This window comes from Malus sylvestris, chromosome 17, assembly GCF_916048215.2.
Source record: "Malus sylvestris chromosome 17, drMalSylv7.2, whole genome shotgun sequence".
Classification (NCBI taxonomy): Eukaryota; Viridiplantae; Streptophyta; class Magnoliopsida; order Rosales; family Rosaceae; genus Malus; species Malus sylvestris.
Window position 1 is genome coordinate 29,455,968 of NC_062276.1, and position 21,984 is coordinate 29,477,951.

Genomic DNA, 21,984 nt, shown 5'->3' on the forward strand with positions numbered 1-21,984 from the left:
TACTCTAACTAATGTTGAGGCATTTTGTGGTAAAACCTCACACATGACAAATTGAGTAGGTGGTTAAGTTGGGACAGTATCGGTGTCGTTAGAGTAGGATGAGCCTGGCAATCCAAAAATCCACACTTCTAACAACTAATTATATATGGCAGGAAATCACTGGAGTATTCTTGAAGAACTGCATGCTACATTATGCAGCTTATAGAAATATCTTTCCCATGTGGGCACTTGCAGAATACCGCAGGCGGGTTCCGTTGGTTGATGTCTAAGCTTTGCAGCCATGTACGTGAAGAAAATAATGTTTTGATTCATTTGAAAAGCATTGTATTTCAGTGTAAATGGATTATAATAAGCTCATAGGTTTCATGTGTGCCATCTGTCATGTTGGATGAGTCAATAAGTAATCCATGTGCATTGCACATGATCAGTTCTGTTTGTTTGGTTATAAGCCTATGGCCTCTCACACCTTACATGCTTGTAATGCTTTACCGAGAATTAAGGAATTGGTGTAACAGCACCATCATCTTCTACCTCTCTCCCTCTCCATTGTTCTCTGCAACTTTCTTCATTTCAAGTTCTTGTTGAATGTTATTGCAGTAAAACCATCATAAACCACCCAAATTACAGAATCTAATATGGCTTCAGAGCCTAAGTTCGATTAAACTTTCATCTGGGAGTGAATCTGTGCTTGTAGAATCAAGCTCACATTGAGCTTCATCTCTGCAATACTGAGCTTTATAACCACTGAAATCCGTCAAACCCAAGTCTAACATGGCTAGATCAACTAGTTTTGAACTTAGTACAACAGTTTTCAATGGTGAAAACTACGAACTCTGGAGAATCAAAATGAACACCATTCTCAATCTCATGGACCTTGGGATCTCATTGAGAAAGGGTTTGAAATTCCTGAATCGAAGAAGGATCTGGCTAAAAGAGCCATTGATGCAAAGAAGGAGGAGGAATCAAGCACTCTAGCTGAGGTGCTGATGAAGGATGCCAAGGCCCTTGGATTGATTCAAGGAGTCGTCTCTGGTCAAATCTTTCCCACAATCTCAAATGAAGAAACATCAAGGGGAGCTTCGGAAATATTACTGCAAGAATTCAGAGGTGATAACCAAGTTAGAAGTGTGAAATTACAAGGATTACGTAGAGATTTTGAATACGCTAGAATGAGAGATGATGAATCCCCTTATGTGTATCTTACTCGTTTGTTTGATATCATTAATCAAATGAAGAGTTATGGTGAAGAGTTATATAGAGAAAGAGTAGTACAAAAATTGCTTATTAGCTTGCCTAGGTCCTGTGATTCCATATGTTATGTGATTGAGCATTTTAAGGATCTGGATACGCTAAAAGTGCAAGAAGTTGTTGCATCCTTGAAGGGTTTTGAGCAACGGTTGGATAGGAATGCTGAGAGCTCCACTGAGAGATCTTTTGCTAGTTTGAATGTAGGATCAAAATTCCCTAAACTAGTGGTTTTTCTGGCAATCAAAGGACAATAAAGAATTGGAAAAACAAGGGGAATAAATGGGAAAATAAGACACTTTTTGTACCAAAACAAATTGCAGGACAAGAGTATAACATGAACGCCTGTAAGCACTGTGATAAGCTTCATTATGATAAATGTTGGTTTGAAGGAAAGCCTAAGTGTACTAGATGTGGCAAGTTTGGTCACGAAGCTAGAAACTGCAATGGATATGCAAATCAAGTGGATGAACTTGGAACTCTTTTCTATGCATGTAATGCAGTCACATAGGTGAAAGTTAACAACACATGATACATTGACAGTGGGTGTAGTAATAATATGATAGGAAATGAGAAGTTTTTGGTTGATGTGAAGAAGAACCTCACTCCTTGAGTGAAAATGGCAACTGGTGAAATTTTCAATGTTGCTAGTAAAGGGACTCCTTGTAATTGAAATCAAGCTAGAAAGAAAACACATTCAAGATGTGATATTGTTGACTGGATTAGAGAAAAATCTTCTAAATGTGGGACAAATGATGGAACATGGGTATTATTTGCTATTTGGAGGTGTGGTTAATGTATTTGATGGATGGAGCATAGACAATCTGGTGGTTAGAGGCAGATGACAGGTAACAGATGCTTTCCATTACTATGGTACTTGCAAACTCCATGCTATTGAAGATAAATGTCTCACATTGCTCACATATTTGGCACAAGAGATTTAGTCCCTTGAATGGAAGAAGTCTCACTTTACTTGTAGAACAAGACATGGTTCATGGATTACTTTCACTAGAGGAATCAATGGTAGTATGTGAAGGATGCATGCCTGGCAAACAGCACAGAGATGAGTTTCCAAGAATGGCTAATTGGAGAGCAAAATTACCCTTGGAATTGGTACTCACAAACATTTGTGGTCCAATGTAGATGGCTGCACAAGAATGGGTTTATTTCTTGAGACACAAGTCAAGAGCATTTGAATGCTTCAAGAAACTTAAAGCTATGACCAAGGTACAAAGTGGTTCTAAGTTGAAATGGCTTAGAAGTGACAAAGGTGGTGAATTCATGTCCAATGTATTTGTTGAATTCTGCAATTCCACTAAAGTGCAAAGGCAATGTTTTATACTCCACAGCTAAATTGTGTTGCTGAGGAAAATAGAACTGTTGTGGAAATGGCCAAAGCAGTGCTACATGAGAAGAGCATGCCATAAGCATCACATATTGCTGTCTATTTGTTGAACAGAAGCCTTACTAAGGCTTTTGATAAGATGACTCCATTTGAAGCCTACAATGGAAGGAAGCTAGGAATTGCACATCTCAACATTTTTGGCTTACTATGCTATGTTCACATTCCCTGTAACTTGAGACACAAGCTAGAGAGCAACAATCATAAATGCATTTTTGTTAACTATTTTACTAGTGAGAAAGAGTACAGACTATATGAGCCTTTCTCAAAGAAGATCATTCTCTTAAGAAATTGTATTTGATAAAGATAGCTGCTGGAATTGGAATGAAAACTCTGAGGGAGATGTTAGTGTTCCAATCCTTGCTGAGGAGGAAGGAACAACTAGTAAACATATTGAAGGTACTACCGAAGTTGATGATACTCAAGTTTTAACTCCTTTTACTGAACAAAGTAAGGATATTCAAGATGTATATGGTGCCAGCTCACAGAGAGATGTGGAGTTATCACAAAGTTATGACTTAACTCCACAAAAGTGGAGGAATTTGATTGATGTACGTGCACACTACAATGTATGCATTATTGAACCAGACAGCTATGAGGAAGCGACACAAGATGATTCATGGAAAAAAGTTATGCAAGTTGAAATTGACATGATTGAGAAGAACTACACTTGGGATTTGGTGAATGGACCATAAGATAAACTTATTATTGGTGTGAAATGAGTTTACAAGACAAAACTCAACCTTGATGGTACTCTACAGAAGAACAAAGCAAGATTGGTAGCCAAGGGATATTCATAGAAGCTTAGAGTGGATTTCAATGAAACCTTTGCCCCTGTGGCAAGGCTTGACACAATTAGAACCTTGATTGCCTCAGCAACTCAAAAGTGTTGAAGTCTCTATCAATTTGATGTGAAGTCTGCATTCTTAAATGGAGTACTTAAAGAGGAAGTGTATGTGGATTAACCATAGGTTTTTGTAATTAAAAATGAGGAGGACAAAGTATATAAGCTGAACAAGGCTTTTCATGGATTGAAGCAAGCACTTAAAGCATGGTAAGATGAGGTAGATGCCCATTTTATCAATGATCGTTTTCAGAAGAGTCCTAGCGAAGCTACACTTTATATCAAAAGAAATGGAACCTCAGGTATCATTGTAGACATCGAAATTTCGGTGAAATAAATGTTGACCAATAGTTACAATTTCAACGCTCACGTGTCACATAAATTTTACACGTAGCGTGTGACTAAACGAAAAATGAAAATAAATCGGAAAAGTCATCAAATCGGACACATGTTAACACCTGGCAGAAACGATTTATTTCATCTGCATATTATATTCAAAATTAGGCCTTGGAAAATTCTATAAATGGGAAGCCAATGCATTCATTTGGGGGGGGGGGGAATTGAAAGGAAACCAATTTCATAACCAATTGACCTCACACCAAAACTTTGAAGCTTTGAAACTCCAAAGCTCCCAAGAAAATCCCGAAGGATCAAGAAAGCTCTCTTCGTTCTTCGTCAACCCAACCTTCAAGATCAAGCCCCAACGGCCCTTTGAAAGAACTTCCACCAATTCAAGATCAAGCCCCGACGGCCCTTGAAGAAAGTGTTCATCGTTCATCATCTATTCATCCTAAGATCAAGCCCCAACGGCCCTTTGGATCAACAACATCAACAAATCCACACATCCAACCGTTCTTCAAGATAAAGCCCAAAAGCCTTTGAAGATCCATTCATCAACTGTTCATCAAGATCAAGCCCCAAAGGCCCTTGAAGATCCGTTCATCAATAGTTCTTCAAGATCAAGCCCAAAAGTCCTTGAAGATCCATCCATCCACTGTTCATCAAGATCAAGCCTCAAGGGCCCCTTGAAGATCCGTTCATCAACAGTTCTTCAAGATCGAGCCCAAAAGCCCTTGAAGATCGGTTCATCCATCAACCTTCAAGATCAAGCCCAAAAGGCCCCCTTGAAGAAACTTCCAACCATTCATTCGAGATCAAGCCTCGACGGCCCTTGGATCATCATCACAATCCACAAATCAACACCTTACGGAGATCGAATCAGAGGATCAAATTTGAGAGAGACTGTAACCCCTAAATCATTAATACAAAATATTATTTTGTACACGTGTTCTTGTCTCGTTTGTTTCAAGAAAATTTCGTGTTTACAATCATCATTGTATCTCTTTATATTGATGACATTGTCTACATTGGAAGTTGTCCATCAATGCTTGAGAAATTTGAAAATGTTAAGATAAACCACTATGAGATGACAAACTTTGGATTGTTGCATCATTTATTGGACATGGGAGTTGTTCAAACTAAGAAATTCATTTTCATTCATCAAAAGGAATATGCATTGAAACTGCTTGAGAAGTTTGGCTTGAAGGATTGTAAATTAGTGGGAACACCACTTACAGTGAATGATAGATTGAGCAAAAATGATGACACTGAACCAGCAAATGAATCTGAATACAAAAATCTTGTTAGAAGTATGTTCGTATTTGATTGCCATAAGGCCAAATATCATGTTTGCTGCAAGTCTGTTGTCTAGATTCATGCATAATCCCACAAAGAAACATATGGGAACAACCAAAAGAAAGCTAAGATACATTTAAGGAATTGTGGATCATGGAATTGAGTATATCATAGGGAAATCAACTTTACTAATAGGCCATTGTCAAAGTGATTGGGATGGTAATGAAGATCTTATGAGGGATACCTCTGGATATGCATTCAACCTCAGTTTAGGTGTGTTTTCTTGGGCTTCAATTAAGCAAAATACTGTTGCACTTTAAAATGTAGAGGCAAAATATGTTAGTGGTGCAGAGGCAACATCACAAGCTAAATGGCTGAGATTTTGTATTGGAGGATTTTGGTGAAGAACAAATTAAGCCTACTCTGTTGCTGTGTGACAATATATCAGCAATTGCCATTGCCAAGAACCCTGTCCTTCACCAAAAGACAAGGCACGTTCACAGAAAGTTTCACTTCATCAAAGAAGCAATCCAACAAAATAAAATTGAGTTGGTATGCTACAAAACTGAGGAACAAATGGCAGACATTCGTACAAAGGCCTACCAAAGGACAAGTTCTTGTACTTGAAAGGAATGGTCGGATAAAATCAGCTGCAAGCTTAGGAGGGAGTGTTGACTCCTAAGCTTTGCAGCCACGTTCATGAAGAAAAGAATGTTTTTGATTCATTTGAAAAGCTTAATTTTGTATTTTTGTGTTTGTAAATAGATGGTCAGGATTATAAGAAGCTCACAATCTGTTATATTGGATGAGTCACTTAAGTGATCCATGTGCATTGCATATGATCAATTCTGTTTGTCCGGTACTGGAGGTCCAGTCTCTGGCCTCTTCCACCTTACATGCTTGTAATGCTTCACCGAGACTTAAGGAATTGGTGTAACAACACCATCATCTTCTACCTTTATCCCTCTCCATTGTTCTCTGCAACTTTCTTCATTTCAATTTCTTGTTGAATATTTTGCAGTAAAACCATCACAAACCACCTAAATTGCAGAATCTAATACCATTGCCTTCCATAGCCTAATTAGGTTTTTTCTGTATTGTGCAGCTCTTGCATACAACAACAACAACAACAAAGCCTTTTCCCACTAAGTGGGGTCGGCTATATGAATCCTAGAACGCCATTGCGCTCGGTTTTGTGTCATGTCCTCCGTTAGATCCAAGTACTCTAAGTCTTTTCTTAGAGTCTCTTCCAAAGTTTTCCTAGGTCTTCCTCTACCCCTTCTGCCCTGAACCTCTGTCCCGTAGTCACATCTTCGAACCGGAGCGTTAGTCGGCCTTCTTTGCACATGTCCAAATCACCGGAGCCGATTTTCTCTCATCTTTCCTACAATTTCGGCTATTCCTACTTTACCTCGGATATCCTCATTCCCAATCTTATCCTTTCTCGTGTGCCCACACATCCCACGAAGCATCCTCATCTCCGCTACACCCATTTTGTGTACGTGTTGATGCTTCACCGCCCAACATTCTGTGCCATACAACATTGCTGGCCTTATTGCCGTCCTATAAAATTTTCCCTTGAGCTTCAGTGGCCTACGACGGTCACACAACACGCCGGATGCACTCTTACACTTCATCCATCCAGCTCGTATTCCATGGTTGAGATCTCCATCTAATTCTCCGTTCTCTTGCAAGATAGATCCTAGGTAGCGAAAACGGTCGCTTTTTGTGATCTTCGCTAGATTGCTCCGATCATTAGTGTGGATAAGTATATAAATGGATAGAGATAGGAAAGCAAACACAAGATGTACGTGGTTCACCCAGATTGGCTACGTCCACGGAATAGAAGAGTTCTCATTAATTGTGAAGGGTTTACACAAGTACATAGGTTCAAGCTCTCCTTTAGTGAGTACAAGTGAATGATTTAGTACAAATGACATTAGGAAATATTGTGGGAGAATGATCTCGTAATCACGAAACTTCTAAGTATCGGAGTGTGGTGTCGTCTTGACTTGCCTTATCTGTCTCATAGGTAGATGTGGCATCTTCTCTGGAAGTACTCTTCCTCCATCCAGGGGTGGTATCTTCAACTGGTGGAGATGCACAAGGTAATGTATCAATTTCACTTGAAGCTTACTTGTAGTTTCAGGCTTGGTCAAGCGCGATACAAACCATGTAGTAGGAGTCCCCCAAGTCGCCGAGCTAGGGGGTCTGCTGAAAGAGGTGACAGACAAGGTAAGCAATCAGAGCTCCGACTGATTGTTCACCTTCTCCCCATCTTGCAGCAGCATGAAGGATAAAGAGAAGAAAAATGAGAAGAGATGATATGAGATACTTTTGCTTTTGAAGAAGTAACTTTCCACAGGCTTATTCTTGAACTGAGCTGGAGGGTTTTCTGGTTTCCTCCAGAGTATAAGGCCGACTGAAGAATTTGAGGGTCAAAACAAGTCCATCAAATCTAGAGTACGTTCCACCCTGCTGATATGGGATACTTTTGCTTTTGACAGAGTAATGGATGTATCGGCACGTGTGCTGTTACGCTTGTCTCCACATGCTTCCTTGTATCCTTCGCACTTGCCCTATCTGTTCCTCAAGCAGATGCGGAATCTTCCCTGGAAACATAAGATGTTGAAGATGAGTACTCGAGAGCAATGCCAGGTAAGTAATCAGGTAAGGGGTTCCAGGCAGTCAGTTCCTGGCTGGAAGCTTGATTCCAAGTGCTGACTGATTGCTCTCTTTCTCCTTGTCTTGCAGGTAAAAACAAGGCCAAAGGAAAAGACAGGGAAAAAGCATGATATGGGATACTCTTGCTTTTAACCCTGATGATATGAGATATTCTTGCTCTAGTATAGCTTGTTTGCAGAGGTATTATCGGGGGGAAAGAAAGCTGAATATTTCGAAAGGCTTCGTTGGGAGTGCCCTCTCAGATATGATGAAGGGTTGAGCATTTTTGCAGGTCTGCCTGTCCGTTGGGGATGGAGGTCGACATATATAGGAGTCTCCCTAACAACAAGTAGTAATGCTATTCCTTTACCCTGCTTGGTCATAGCACGGTAGTGGGAGCTGCCAATTTCACATGTTTTAACTCTGTCAGAGCACTTTGAAAAAGTGGTCTGTGGTATCTGGCTCTCGAGATTCGAAGAACGATGCCTCTTCGATTTTTGAGAAAGCAATCATGCTGGGGGTCTGGCTCTCGAGATTCGGAGAGCAGTGTCTCTTCGATTTTTGAGGAAGTAATCATGTTGGGAGTCTGGCTCTCGAGATTCGGAGGGCGGTGCCTCTTCGATTTTGGAGCAAGCAATCCTGTTGGGAGTGTTGTCTCGAATGTGAGTAAAGGTTAGGCATGTTTGCTAGTCTACCTTGCCACGAAGCACAAAGGTTGACACACAGGGACTTTCCAATTATCCAGCAATGGTACTGTTCCTTTACCCTCTCTTCGCTTTTGAGAAAGTAGTCATGTTGGGAGTCTGGCTCTCGAGATTCGGAGGACGGTGCCTCTTCGATTTTGGAGCAAGCAATCTTGTTGGGAGTGTTTTCTCGAATGTGAGTAAAGGTTGGGCATGTTTGCTAGTCTACCTTGCCACGAAGCACAGAGGTTGACACACAAGGACTTTCCAATTATCCAGCAGTGGTACTGTTCCTTTACCCTTGTGGGTAATAATATGGTAGCTAGACCTTCAAAATTTATGTGTCTAAACTTTGTTAGTGCTGTTTCTTTGCTATTCTTTTACCTTTCTTGGTCAGAGCGATGTAGTGGGAGCTGCAAGCTTCACGTGCTCAACTTTGGCGGAGAACTTTGGCAAAGTTATCTGTGGTACCCATGAGCTATTGTTGCGTGTGGGAAGTGGGTGATTGAACATTAAGATTCATGTGCTTTCTACTTCACCAGAAGTCTTCGACAGAATGCCCATAATTTCTGCAAAGCTGAGTGTGCGTGTGACAGGTGCTGACAAGGCTAGAAAAGTAGGTGGCTCTTCGATTTCTGAGATCGGCCCTCGTGGTCTCTGAGCAGCCCAGCTTTTGAGAAAGCGAGCGCCTCTTCGATTGATTCGGAGAACGATGCCTCATCGATTTTTGAGAAAGCAATCATGCTGGGGGTCTGGCTCTCGAAGATTCGGGGAGTAGTGTCTCTTCGATTTTTGAGAAAGTAATCATGTTGGGAGTCTGGCTCTCGAGATTCGGAGGGCGGTGCCTCTTCGATTTTGGAGCAAGCAATCTTGTTGGGAGTGTTTTCTCGAATGTGAGTAAAGGTTGGGCATGTTTGCTAGTCTACCTTGCCACGAAGCACAGAGGTTGACACACAGGGACTTTCCAATTATCCAGCAATGGTACTGTTCCTTTACCCTCTCTTCGATTTTTAAGAAAGTAGTCATGTTGGGAGTCTGGCTCTCGAGATTCGGAGGACGGTGCCTCTTCGATTTTGGAGCAAGTAATCTTATTGGGAGTGTTTTCTCGAATGTGAGTAAAGGTTGGGCATGTTTGCTAGTCTACCTTGCCACGAAGCACAGAGGTTGACACACAGGGACTTTCCAATTATCCAGCAGTGGTACTGTTCCTTTACCCTTGTGGGTAATAATATGGTAGCTAGACCTTCAAAATTTATGGGTCTAAACTTTGTTAGTGTTGTTTCTTTGCTATTCTTTTACCCTTCTTGGTCAGAGCGATGTAGTGGGAGCTGCAAGCTTCACGTGCTCAACTTTGGCAGAGAACTTTGGCAAAATTATCTGTGGTACCCATGAGCTATTGTTGCGTGTGGGAAATGGGTGATTGAACAGTAAGATTCATGTGTTTTCTACTTCCCCAGAAGTCTTCGACAGAATGCCCATAATTTCCGCAAAGCTGAGTGTGCGTGTGACAGGTGCTGACAAGGCTGGAAAAGTAGGTGCCTCTTCGATTTCTGAGATCGGCCCTCGTGTTCTCTGGGGAGCCCAGCTTTTGAGAAAGCGAGCGCCTCTTTGATTTCTGAGATCGGCCTTCGTGGTCTTTGAGCAGCCCAACTTTTGAGAAAGCAAACGCCTCTTCGATTTCTGAGATCAACCCTCGTGATCTCTAAGCAGCCCAGCTTTTGAGAAAGCAAACGCCTCTTCGATTTCTGAGCAGGCGCCTCTTCGATTTCTGAAGCTCCGTCGAGTGCAGATTTTTATAGGGGCTGGCATTAAGTTCCAAAGCACACTTGAATCTCCACCAGTAGAAGCTTCATTCTTGCACTTCTAAGATCTTGATTTGTCCGACCTCTTCTCTCTTCAACACCTTTGAAAATGTTTGGCCCCTCCGACCGTCGTTTTGACTTGAACCTTGTTGAAGAGGCAGCCCCGCCTTCTCCAGACAACATATGGCGCCCATCCTTCGTCTCCCCTACTGGTCCTCTTACCGTTGGGGATTCCGTGATGAAGAATGATATGACCGCTGCGGTGGTGGCCAGGAACCTTCTCACTCCCAAAGATAACAGACTACTTTCCAAACGGTCTGATGAGTTAGCTGTTAAGGATTCGCTGGCTCTCAGTGTTCAGTGTGCAGGTTCTGTGTCTAATATGGCCTAACGCCTATTTGCTCGAACCCGCCAAGTTGAATCATTGGCGGCTGAAGTGATGAGTCTCAAACAGGAGATTAGAGGGCTCAAGCATGAGAATAAACAGTTGCACCGGCTCGCACATGACTATGCTACAAACATGAAGAGGAAGCTGGACCAAATGAAGGAAACTGATGGTCAGGTTTTACTTGATCATCAGAGATTTGTGGGTTTGTTCCAAAGGCATTTATTGCCTTCGTCTTCTGGGGCTGTACCGCGTAATGAAGCTCCGAATGATCAACCTCTGATGCCTCCTCCTTCTAGGGTTCTGTCCAGTACTGAGGCTCCAAATGATCCCCCTCCGGTGCCTTCTCTTTCTGGGGCTCTACCGACTGCTGAGACTTCTCCTAAGCAACCTTTGTGAAGGCTCCCTCTTGTGTGTTTATTTTGACTCATGTATATGTACATATTTGTAGCTTATCGGGGATATCAATAAATAAGCTTTCCTTCATTTCAACGTATTGTGTTAAATACACCAAAGCCTTTTTCGCTAAGTTCTTTGAATTTTCTTTTGTTGAAGCTTGTATGTTGAAGCTTTCTGAGTGGAGCATGTAGGTTGGGGTAGTGTTCCCTTAATTTCCCGAGTGAGGAAAACTTCTCGGTTGGAGACTTGGAAAATCCAAGTCACTGAGTGGGATCGGCTATATGAATCTTAGAACGCCATTGTGCTCGATCCTGTGTCATGTCCTTCGTTAGATCCAAGTACTCTAAGTCTTTTCTTAGAGTCTCTTCCAAAGTTTTCCTAGGTCTTCCTCTACCCCTTCGGCCCTGAACCTCTGTCTCATAGTCGCATCTTCTAATCGGAGCGTCAGTAGGCCTTCTTTGCACATGTCCAAACCACCGTAACCGATTTTCTCTCATCTTTCCTTCAATTTCGGCTACTCCTACTTTACCCCGGATATCCTCATTCCTAATCTTATCCTTTCTCGTGTGCCCACACATCCAACGAAGCATCCTCATCTCCACTACACCCATTTTGTGTACGTGTTGATGTTTCACCGCCCAACATTCTGTGCCATACAGCATCGCCGGCCTTATTGCCGTCCTATAAAATTTTCCCTTGAGCTTCAGTGGCATACGGCGGTCACACAACACGCCGGATGCACTCTTCCACTTCATCCATCCAGCTTGTATTCTATGGTTGAGATCTCCATCTAATTCTCCGTTCTTTTGCAAGATAGATCCTAGGTAACGAAAACGGTCACTCTTTGGTATTTCTTGATCTCCGATCCTCACCCCTAACTCGTTTTGGCCTCCATTTGCACTGAACTTGCACTCCATATATTCTGTCTTTGATCGGCTTAGGCGAAGACCTTTAGATTCCAACACTTCTCTCCAAAGGTTAAGCTTTGCATTTACCCCTTCCTGAGTTTCATCTATCAACACTATATCGTCTGCGAAAAGCATACACCAAGGAATATCATCTTGAATATGTCCTGTTAACTCATCCATTACCAACGCAAAAAGGTAAGGACTTAAGGATGAGCCTTGATGTAATCCTACAGTTATGGGAAAGCTTTCGGTTTGTCCTTCATGAGTTCTTACGGCAGTCTTTGCTCCTTCATACATATCCTTTATAGCTTGGATATATGCTACTCGTACTCCTTTCTTCTCTAAAATCCTCCAAAGAATGTCTCTTGGGACCCTATCATACGCTTTTTCCAAATCTATAAAGACCATGTGTAAATCCTTTTTCTCATCTCTATATCTTTCCATCAATCTTCGTAAGAGATAGATTGCCTCCATGGTTGAGCGCCCTGGCATGAACCCGAATTGGTTGTCCGAAACCCGTGTCTCTTGCCTCAATCTATGCTCAATGACTCTCTCCCAGAGCTTCATTGTATGACTCATTAGCTTAATACCCCTATAGTTCATGCAATTTTGTACGTCGCCCTTATTCTTGTAGATAGGCACCAAAGTGCTCGTTCGCCACTCATTTGGCATCTTCTTCGTTTTCAAAATCCTATTGAAAAGGTCAGTGAGCCATGTTATACCTGTCTCTCCCAAAAGTTTCCACACTTCGATTGGTATATTGTCTGGGCCTATTGCTTTTTTATGCTTCATCTTCTTCAAAGCTACAACCACTTCTTCCTTCCGGATTCGACGATAAAAAGAGTAGTTTCTACACTCTTTTGAGCTACTTAACTCCCCTAAAGAAGCACTCATTTCATGTCCTTCATTGAAAAGATTATGAAAATAACCTCTCCATCTGTCTTTAACCGCGTTCTTTGTAGCAAGAACCTTTCCATCCTCATCCTTGATGCACCTCACTTGGTTTAGGTCCCTTGTCTTCTTTTCCCTTGCTCTAGATAGTTTATAGATATCCAACTCTCCTTCTTTGGTATCTAGTCGTTTATACATATCGTCGTAAGCCGCTAACTTAGCTTCTCTGACAGCTTTCTTCGCCTCTTGCTTCGCTTTTCTATACCTTTCACCATTTTCATCGGTCCTCTCCTTGTATAAGGCTTTACAACATTCCTTCTTAGCCTTCACCTTTGTTTGTACCTCCTCATTCCACCACCAAGATTCCTTTTGGTGTGGGGCAAAGCCCTTGGACTCTCCTAATACCTCTTTTGCTACTTTTCGGATACAACTAGCCATGGAATCCCACATTTGGCTAGCTTCCCCCTCTCTATCCCACACACATTGGGTGATTACCTATAAAATATTAAGCATAAAAGCCAATTGTTGAAATTATGTATTATACAAAAAGTGTATCAATCAGATGAGGAAGTAAAATTTGGCTATTTGGAATCGATGAAATTATACTTCTTGTTCAAACTGAAAACATATCAAATATAAAATAAAAAATAAAAAATTTATTTTCTTAGTGGATGACTACAATTACAGTATTATAGGGCGAATATATTGTGAGAGATGTTGCTCAAGGTGCTTTCTTAGGAATTTAGGCCACAGTTGTTAAGAATGTACTACATAAAGAACATGGAGGGGCTTCAAATGATTAGATGCAATACATTTGAGAGAATTTTTAAATTACACCGAGTCCTTTGTTCAGCTTTTTCTACTGCATTTCTAATGTCTTTGTACTGATTGAATAGTTCATTGATAATCTTCTTGCAGTGCGTTTTTCACAAGCTGATGTGCAGCCCAGTCGCATGTGGGTAATGCATGAGAGAAAAATTGTTGCTACTACACTCTCCCTTGAGTGTGTAAAGCTTAAGAAGTAGGTTCATCAAGTCTTCACGGATGATTGTTGAAGTCTTTGATCAGTATAGGCAATACACACGCAAATCTATGTTAGGAATGCATGTAAGAAAACATAAGCTCACAAAAACCTGACAATGGTAAACCCAATGCGGGACAAAGCGCAAAGTCTCGGAGAAAAAGGTCAGTAATACAAAGTCGACGCTTGAAGTAATCAAGCTGCAATTAACGCTCACATTAGCGTATGACCAGCTCAAGAGAGGTGCCTTATTAAAACCTTGTCAGGTTAGCGAAATTCTTAGAATCTGTCTCGGTGGTGAGTGGTACAGGAATACGTTCCTCTTGAACGAAACCAATCAAATTTATTGCACACTGCGTGGGCTATGATGGGTCTGATTCATGCTGAACATGCAGAAAGAGATCCCGAACCTCTTCATCGTGCAGACCTAACTTGCATTGCAAGACTCATGAGGAAAAAGATCAAATGCATAATAACATTCCATGTTGGAATATGAATAAATTTGTAATCAATCACTGAATTATACCGCAGGAAATCACTGGAGTCTTCAGCGAAATATCTACCCGCTCTGGGCTCTTGCATAATACCGCCGGAGGGTTCCGTTGCCTTCCAAAGCGTAAACGAATCGCCGGTTGAAATGTACTTTTACTACTTTTCATGTCTTCTGGTCATTTCTATCTTCAACGGTGTTGCTTCATGCACGGATGTTTACATCGATGTATCTACGAATAATTAAAGAATAAGAAAAGCTTTGCGTTTATCCCTACTGAGCTAAATTTTCTCATTCTGTTACTATTTATTCTGTTTCCAGTGTTCTTTTTATCTCTGAATAGATCAAACACAATTTTGAATTAATAAACATAAAGATTATGCAGTATGTTACCAATAGAATTACATGGTTTTGAGCTGAGTTGAAGCTCTCATACAGGTTTATAAACATCAGTTCATTATCCGGAGGACTAAGCTTTGAACAATAAACAATCATTCAGAGGGCGTCCAATACCTGGCAAGGATATTCTCCGAGGGCCCAAACGGGAAAAATGTTTCGGTAGGCTGAATAGCTGATCATACAGTTCTTGTTGAAAACACCAGTGATCTCCTGTATGGGGAATGAAAACATTACTGGTAGTGCTAGTTACAAATAGGTTGAAAATTAGCTATGCAGTTTCGAATTCACAGGGGGTTATCAAGGATTCACGATATATCTTTTTGTTTTATAAAGGTCTTTACACCTGCATTTCTCTCTGTACAGTTTTCTTCTACATTGGCTAGATGTGTTGAAAATGGCAGTTAACATGTCTATAATCAAACCAAACAGAATAGATTTCTATGGCGACAGAAAAACCATGTAAACTGGTAATTGTAGATTGCACGGTCAAGAAGGTACAAAGAACTTTATGTGAAAAATTGAGGAAAAAGTTGCTAGATTACCTTTTGAGGGAAATCTCCATTTTCCATTTGAGAATTGATTAGTACCCTAGCTGCCCGATGCAACGGAGTTGGGTCTCTCTTAGCCTTTCAAAGAGGCAAACATGAGAAGAAAATACAGGTATTAAAGTCAGCAACATGTGGAAGTTATACAGTTATTCGTAAAACGTTCCAAAAACTATGTTTAGCTGCAAATCATTGATTCATTATGCAGCAGCCAGCAGCCAGTTCGATAAGTGGATGAAGAACTCGAAGGATAAATTTAATAAATCGCATGGGAGGGAGAAGAGATGAATTTGATATCCAAATGTACCTGCCCGGCACCAATGAGGGCCAACATAGCCCATGCAGTATGAACTATATGTGGCCTATTGTCCTTGAGATTTGTGTACACCTGACATATAAACAGTCAGCATTGGAGTGATGCAAGTGTAACGTAGATCATACATCTTGCCACATGAGTATGCGCGTGAAACCAGCAATTGACTGAAGGAATGAAGCAAGCTCCGTGGGTATGAAAGACAAAAGAAAGTATATTTCAAATTTGAGGAATCATTAAACCTTGTTCTGACATGATAGATAGCTTTCTCCCCATCCACCTGAAGAAAGCTCTTTGGATAACAAAAAGTCGCATGCTTTACAAATGCTAGAGCAGTCTTCCTATGTCCTTCCCGCAGCAACCAACCCTTTTATTCCAAACCACCCAGCATAGGTCAAGCATACTCCCCAGGAACCATACCTATCATAAATCTCCGTGTAAATTGGTGCGACTACTTTCAAGATCACTATGTTTCTAAATTGTCAAACATTAGAGAGGGAGAAAGAGGTGAGAGATTCTGTCCTACCAAACAGTCTAACATGTTATGTCGTTCGACTGTTGATAAAGATTGTTGGCAAGATGGAATGATGTTCGAATATGCAGTGTTTTAAACTTGACTGATTTACATGTCTGACTGTCTGACAAGAGAGCATCATGCAATAAATGTGTATGCATGCATGAGTTCTCAATTGTGCAAGTCGTGGATGCCAAAGACCATTGCTAGCGGGATTGCATTGACTTCGTGGATCACTTGGACTACACATCGAAGTCAATACAACCAAAACCATTCAGCCATCATACATCCAAACACGAATGAAATGCCCTGTATATGTATGCACGTATTTTTAATTGAATTCGGTTACAAACCAAGATCCGTCTGTTGCTTGTATCGTTTCAATGAACTTTCCAGCACGAGCAATACAGTTTTCTATTTCTTCACTCCTATGCCCAGGACATAATTTTTTGAACAATGCAAGTGCTTGAATTGCCGCTGAGGTGCATTCAACATATCTGCATCCCCGTTCCAGTCAAGATGACTTCAGGCATCTTCCATGATATAGGATAAATTCAAAATAAAGTGTACAGAAATCTTACGGATAATCAATAACAATGTCACCAAAAGTTTCGGCCGGGTTGATTAGCTGAAAATAGGATAGAGTTAAGCATATGCATTATGGATTCATATTAGATGATGGTAAAAAACATGAGCAGGCTAGGCAGCATATAAATGATACTTACCTCCAACCACTGGTATGATCTAGTTAGTTCATAAGTTGCAAAACCACCATCGTCATTCCACAGTACTTCAAGAATCCAAAGATTAGGGGAATAGTTAAATACTCATAAAACCAAAATGCAGGAATATGTAAATACTCTGTCAACAAATTAAGACTTGAGCTGAGCTGCTGATACGAATCGTGACATATTGACAAGGAGGGTTCTTTTGAAAATATAAATTATAAAGAGAATACAGGTTGACACATTATGTCCGGTAGGATTCAACTCCCGTACAGCCAGTGATTTACCTGTAAGGAAAGGGTAACATTTACTGCATCATAAAAACGCTTTATATCTAATGAGTCCCCAACTGTTTCTGCTGGAAGTTTTGATAGTAATAAGGCAGCCTGCACAAAGAAGTAAATATTAAATTTGTAATAAAAAGAATGTCTGTATGTGAAATGCTGAGTGTGCAAGCTACCTTCAGCACTTCTGCTGTGCAGTCAGAGATAGGCCATCCATGATCGGCGGTTGAGAATGGCCAAGCACCTTTTGAAATGTGACGATACCAAAAGTTCAGATCTCCGGGACAATCTTCTAAAACCTTCAAAGCAAAAGTACCAGTCAAGCAAGGATAATGAGCATAATTGTTAAATGATACGGTAAAATTTTCTGCTCACGAAAACCTGGGAATCTTTGATATACTGATGCGCTTTTCTTAAAGTTGGTCCATACTTTTCAACAAGGTTAGTTGATATGATCGCTTGAATGGCAAAAGAAGTATCCCATGCTTGACTTCCATTGTAGCCCTGCGGTAAAAGGAAAAAAAAACATTAGATAAAAATCACAATTAGCAGCATGTCAGCAAAGTCTTAAGTTAGTAACAAACTCTAGCGATGCCAGACCAAATTGAGATTGCTTCAGGTAAGAAAGAGGGAGTCGGGAAGAGATGGGAAGAATCTTAAAATCAGTTCCAGCCAATTTAATGCTATAACTGTCCTGCATCATCATGCCATCTTCAGCGATCCATAAATAATCAGGGATTCTCGGGAGATGCAACTTGAATGCCTCTGAGTTTGGATCCTCTGCCCAACAAAAAAGCATATTTAACACCTACATCATTTAAGAAATAGGCAATCAAGAAGCACACAACTACATACTGAATGAATCTGTAAACCAAAGAAACATGTCAATTCAGCAATTCCAATGGCAACCTTGTCAATATATGTATGGATCTATTGGCAGATGATCATATACATACCTTGTTAACAGGCCCTATGCATAAGTACCGAGTATTTTCATCTTCATAATGTATATGCTGCATTACAGTCTTCAAAGCACTCTCCCTCAATTCTTTTGCTGGCCAACGTGTGAAAACAGGTTCATAAACTTAGTGAAGAGACCCCCACAAGATATCTTGTACCATTGGGTGCTGATGGTATAGATCTTCCTAGAAGTCGTTTAAAACATCCAGGTAAGAATTAAAAACATATGCAAAATGAATTGTCATCAATAATTACCTGTACAACTAAAATCCGGTAAAACAGATGCAGAAATTGTGGTATATTGTATTTGAAGAGTTATAGGAAAGCAATCTAACAATTAAACATCCGTCGGACTAAATCCCTAAATAAAAAATGTACTTTTACAAATAGCTATCATGTATTTCACCTGTGAATAGCCCTATGAAAAGTAAAAAAATGTATAATTAAACTCACAAGCACGGGACTTTTATGCAGGGGAGCTGGAAAAAGCAGAGTACGCAGATGTTTCTTACCAACCTCTGCATGTAGATTGCGAGCATTATTCCAATCAACTTCATGATAGGGGACTGTATAAAGCTCCTTCCTCAATGACCGGATTGTGGGTGTGATAGGTCCAACAAACCTCTTCCCATACAAATATGACATGGGCAAATACACCATTCGGCAATGACACCACATTCTTCCTGTATGTGGAAAATTTGAAAATTCATAAACTGTAAAGAGTAGCAGTTAGGCAGTTAACAACATTGACAAGTGTATGAACATAATAGTGTTAATGGGACCTATGTTATTTATTTGATCGATATATTTTTATGAAAGGAGGCTTGAATTTCTTCTATCCTGCCTAGAAGGAACATATAGCATCAATGTCAAACGTAACGATAATGATCAGAGACCTGGATGAAATGGAAGAGAGTAAGGAAATAGCCACACTTCAGGCGGAAGTGGATTATTCCCAGACCATTCATATGCCCCAAGTACCTATAACCACCAAAGAGTCAGCTAATATTTTTAAAAGACTACACCCTTGGTAGAATCCAACAAGAAAAACACTGAGTTCATACTGAAAGCCACATTTTCCCCCATGAAGTAACTGCAGTCATGCCACCATGGTCTAATATCCACTTGCGTGCTAGTTCGATTGCTCCCTGTCCATCATCAGCACCTTCACCAAGCAACCTCAAAGTGACATAATTAAGTGCAGTGCCAAACATGGTACTTGGCCCCTCAATATGCAGACCCCATCCCCCATCTTCATTCTGCAAAAACAATTCATCAGTGAATTTCTTCATTTTTCTATACGGAAATCGAAGCTTTCTTAAAAGGCATTAATTTCATGAAAACCATTCTTACCTGATGATTATAGAGATATCTGCACATCTCACGTTGATGCTCTTTCAATAACACAGCATTTGGAGCTCCAATAATTGAAAGTGTAATGATCTGTTGCAATTGGTAAGTAATACTTAGTCACGCAACAACTACCGAATGGACCAAATAATAAAGGGTAAAAAAAACAATCTTGGTTAATTTATTTTTCACTAAGAAGAAAGGCTGTGAAGTTCCGAAATGAATATGCAGCCATCTTTAGGAACGTCAAATTTATTTCTCATGTTTAACCATGACATACAGATTTTCCTATTTTCATCTTCTGGATTACACAGTGATTACTACTTTTCTCCCTTACCAAACCAGGAAGCAGAAACATGGGACCCCATAATCCCCAGCCCAATGACCGTCATGCGCCTGGATTGTTGAATAGAAACTGACAGCCCTTCATAATGTGGTTGTCACTGCCTCTTCCGTCACCTCTTCTTGATCTTTAACTTTGAGTTGTGGTAGATTATTGGCACATGGATTCTCCTTTGCAAACTACATTTCAAAAATAAGAACAAAACACATACATAAAAAATGGAAAGTAGTTTTACAAAACATTCAAAACTCATACGATTTGGCCCAAAACCACTAAAATTCTTCACTCATATTGGAAAGGGTTTAACAAATTAGACATAATTGAGGACACTAACTCTAAGAATGGATAAAACACACTGACAACTTTAAGTTTTATACAAAAACACCTCAAAGAGCTCAATTGGAGAACATGGTATCTCAAACACAGATCACCCGAAAGAAAAACATCATTCAGACTTACAATGCCTAATACTACAAATGAAATCCTAGTTTCTACAATACTGTGTGAAAAACCCGACCGCATTGTTCAACAGCATTGTCAAATAGAGCACAGTTCTAACTGATGTTATACATAATTCAATGATCCAGAGCACCGCAACCATAATTTGAACAGTTTGCATTCAAATTTCAGTAAATAATTAACCTTTTTTCACCCATATGCAGTATATTCAATTTCTTGAGAAAAAGTGTCGATGAATTGAAAAATGAAGAAAAACCCAGATGAAATAACCTGAATTCTCATGAGGAGGTCCGAGCTGTGCCGCCTTTCAAAACGGTGGTTCCAGAAAGCCTTGCGGGCATCTTCAATTTGCTGAAGCTCTTCTGGGGTTCCAGTCTCTGGGTGGAACTCCCACACCTGGCGGCCCAAGCGGTTGTTCACACTCTTCAGCCATTGACCGCCACCTTCTCCTCCCACTGTCTCTGCCCCTACCTTCAGCTTCCACATTTTTTACTTTGTTCTCTCTCTCTCTCTGCCAATGAGATTGTATGTACTTTGCATACGTCGCTAAATCCGCGTGAAGTTGAGAACGCATCAATTTTTGAGATTTTTTTCGAAAATTATATTTTACATTAAAAAGTCAATTTTGATAATATTTACTTTATCATTTATTTTATCTTTATTACTAAAATTCAAAATTTTCAAACCCTTTTTATTAGTTTTCTTTTCTTTCTTTCTTTTTGTTGGCCATGTGAGCACATCAATCATTGTGTATTTACGGAAAAAATCATTATTCTTCTAATAAATAGTTAAATATTTGTTTTATATAACAGTATACTCATTTCATTATACTTAAAATTAAATAAGTTTTCACCATAAAAATAAAGAAGTAGTTCGACTCAAAATTACAAGAGTTGTCTTTTTGGTTTTTCCCACTATAAGAGTTGTCTTTTTTAGTTGAAAGTTACTTTTCTTAAAACAATTGGTATTTGAAGGGGATTTAAATTCGGTAACTTCTTCAATATTAAAAAAATAAGTATTAGATCATTTGCTTGCGTCACATATAAATTGAACTTCTTTATCATAAGATTGTGCCCTAGAGGGGTTTAATCTGTAGTTAAGTTTTTTTCCTATGCCTTGTCACCAAGGATTTTGTATTTTATTTGTGTTTATGCCAAGAGACAATCCTAAACTAATCGGATCTTAGTTTGCAACTGCACAGTAAATTGAAAGACAAAAAGTAATGCAAGTAATGATAGAAAGGAAAGACTGGGAAGTAAAGGATGGTTAGATGTTCATCAAATGTTAATTAACAAGATAGTAAATTGCATATAAGGCTAATAATTTGAAAAGAAATGACAAATACAAGTATTCAGGCAAAGTTTAAACCTATTCAGACAACTACTAATAGGCAAATTCTTGCAAGCAAGGGAATTTTTTTTAGAAAGGAAGTTAATACAAAAAATCGATTCTAGAAGTGATATTGCAGAGCTATAAAGAAAAATGAAAATTAATGAAAAGAACTTGAAAACTATGAATTTTAACGATAAAGACAAAATAAAGGGTAAAATGAATAATACCAGTATTAACTTTTTAGTGTAAAAATATGATTTTTCGTTAAAGTGAACAGTATCAGGAGCTTTTCGTTAAAATTTCCTAAAAAAATTAGTGTCTAAACAACAAAAAGAATTTGTAAAAAGTAGGTTTGAAGTCTTTTTGCGTTGAGTGAGTGTTTTTTTGTGCA

The 21,984-nt window shown here is 39.8% G+C and overlaps 1 protein-coding gene and 1 pseudogene across 3 annotated transcripts in view; one reads left to right on the forward strand and one right to left on the reverse strand.

Annotated features, from left to right (window-relative positions):
• Window positions 1-21,984, forward strand: part of LOC126610855 (beta-amyrin synthase-like) — a 59,143-nt gene that overhangs the window by 27,609 nt on the left and 9,550 nt on the right. For 2 of the 3 annotated variants that reach the window (XR_007618626.1, XR_007618625.1), the window contains one exon: window positions 153-400. Coding sequence is in view for 1 of the 3 variants with exons in the window: in XM_050279003.1 (XP_050134960.1) it covers window positions 14,411-14,515 (105 nt within the window). In the remaining 2 variants the exon portion in view is untranslated. Of the gene's footprint in view, window positions 1-152; window positions 401-14,410; window positions 14,607-21,984 lie in introns of those variants that run through there. The other variant, XM_050279003.1, reaches the window with a different exon arrangement.
• LOC126610865 (cycloartenol synthase-like) lies at window positions 14,710-21,158 on the reverse strand (annotated as a pseudogene).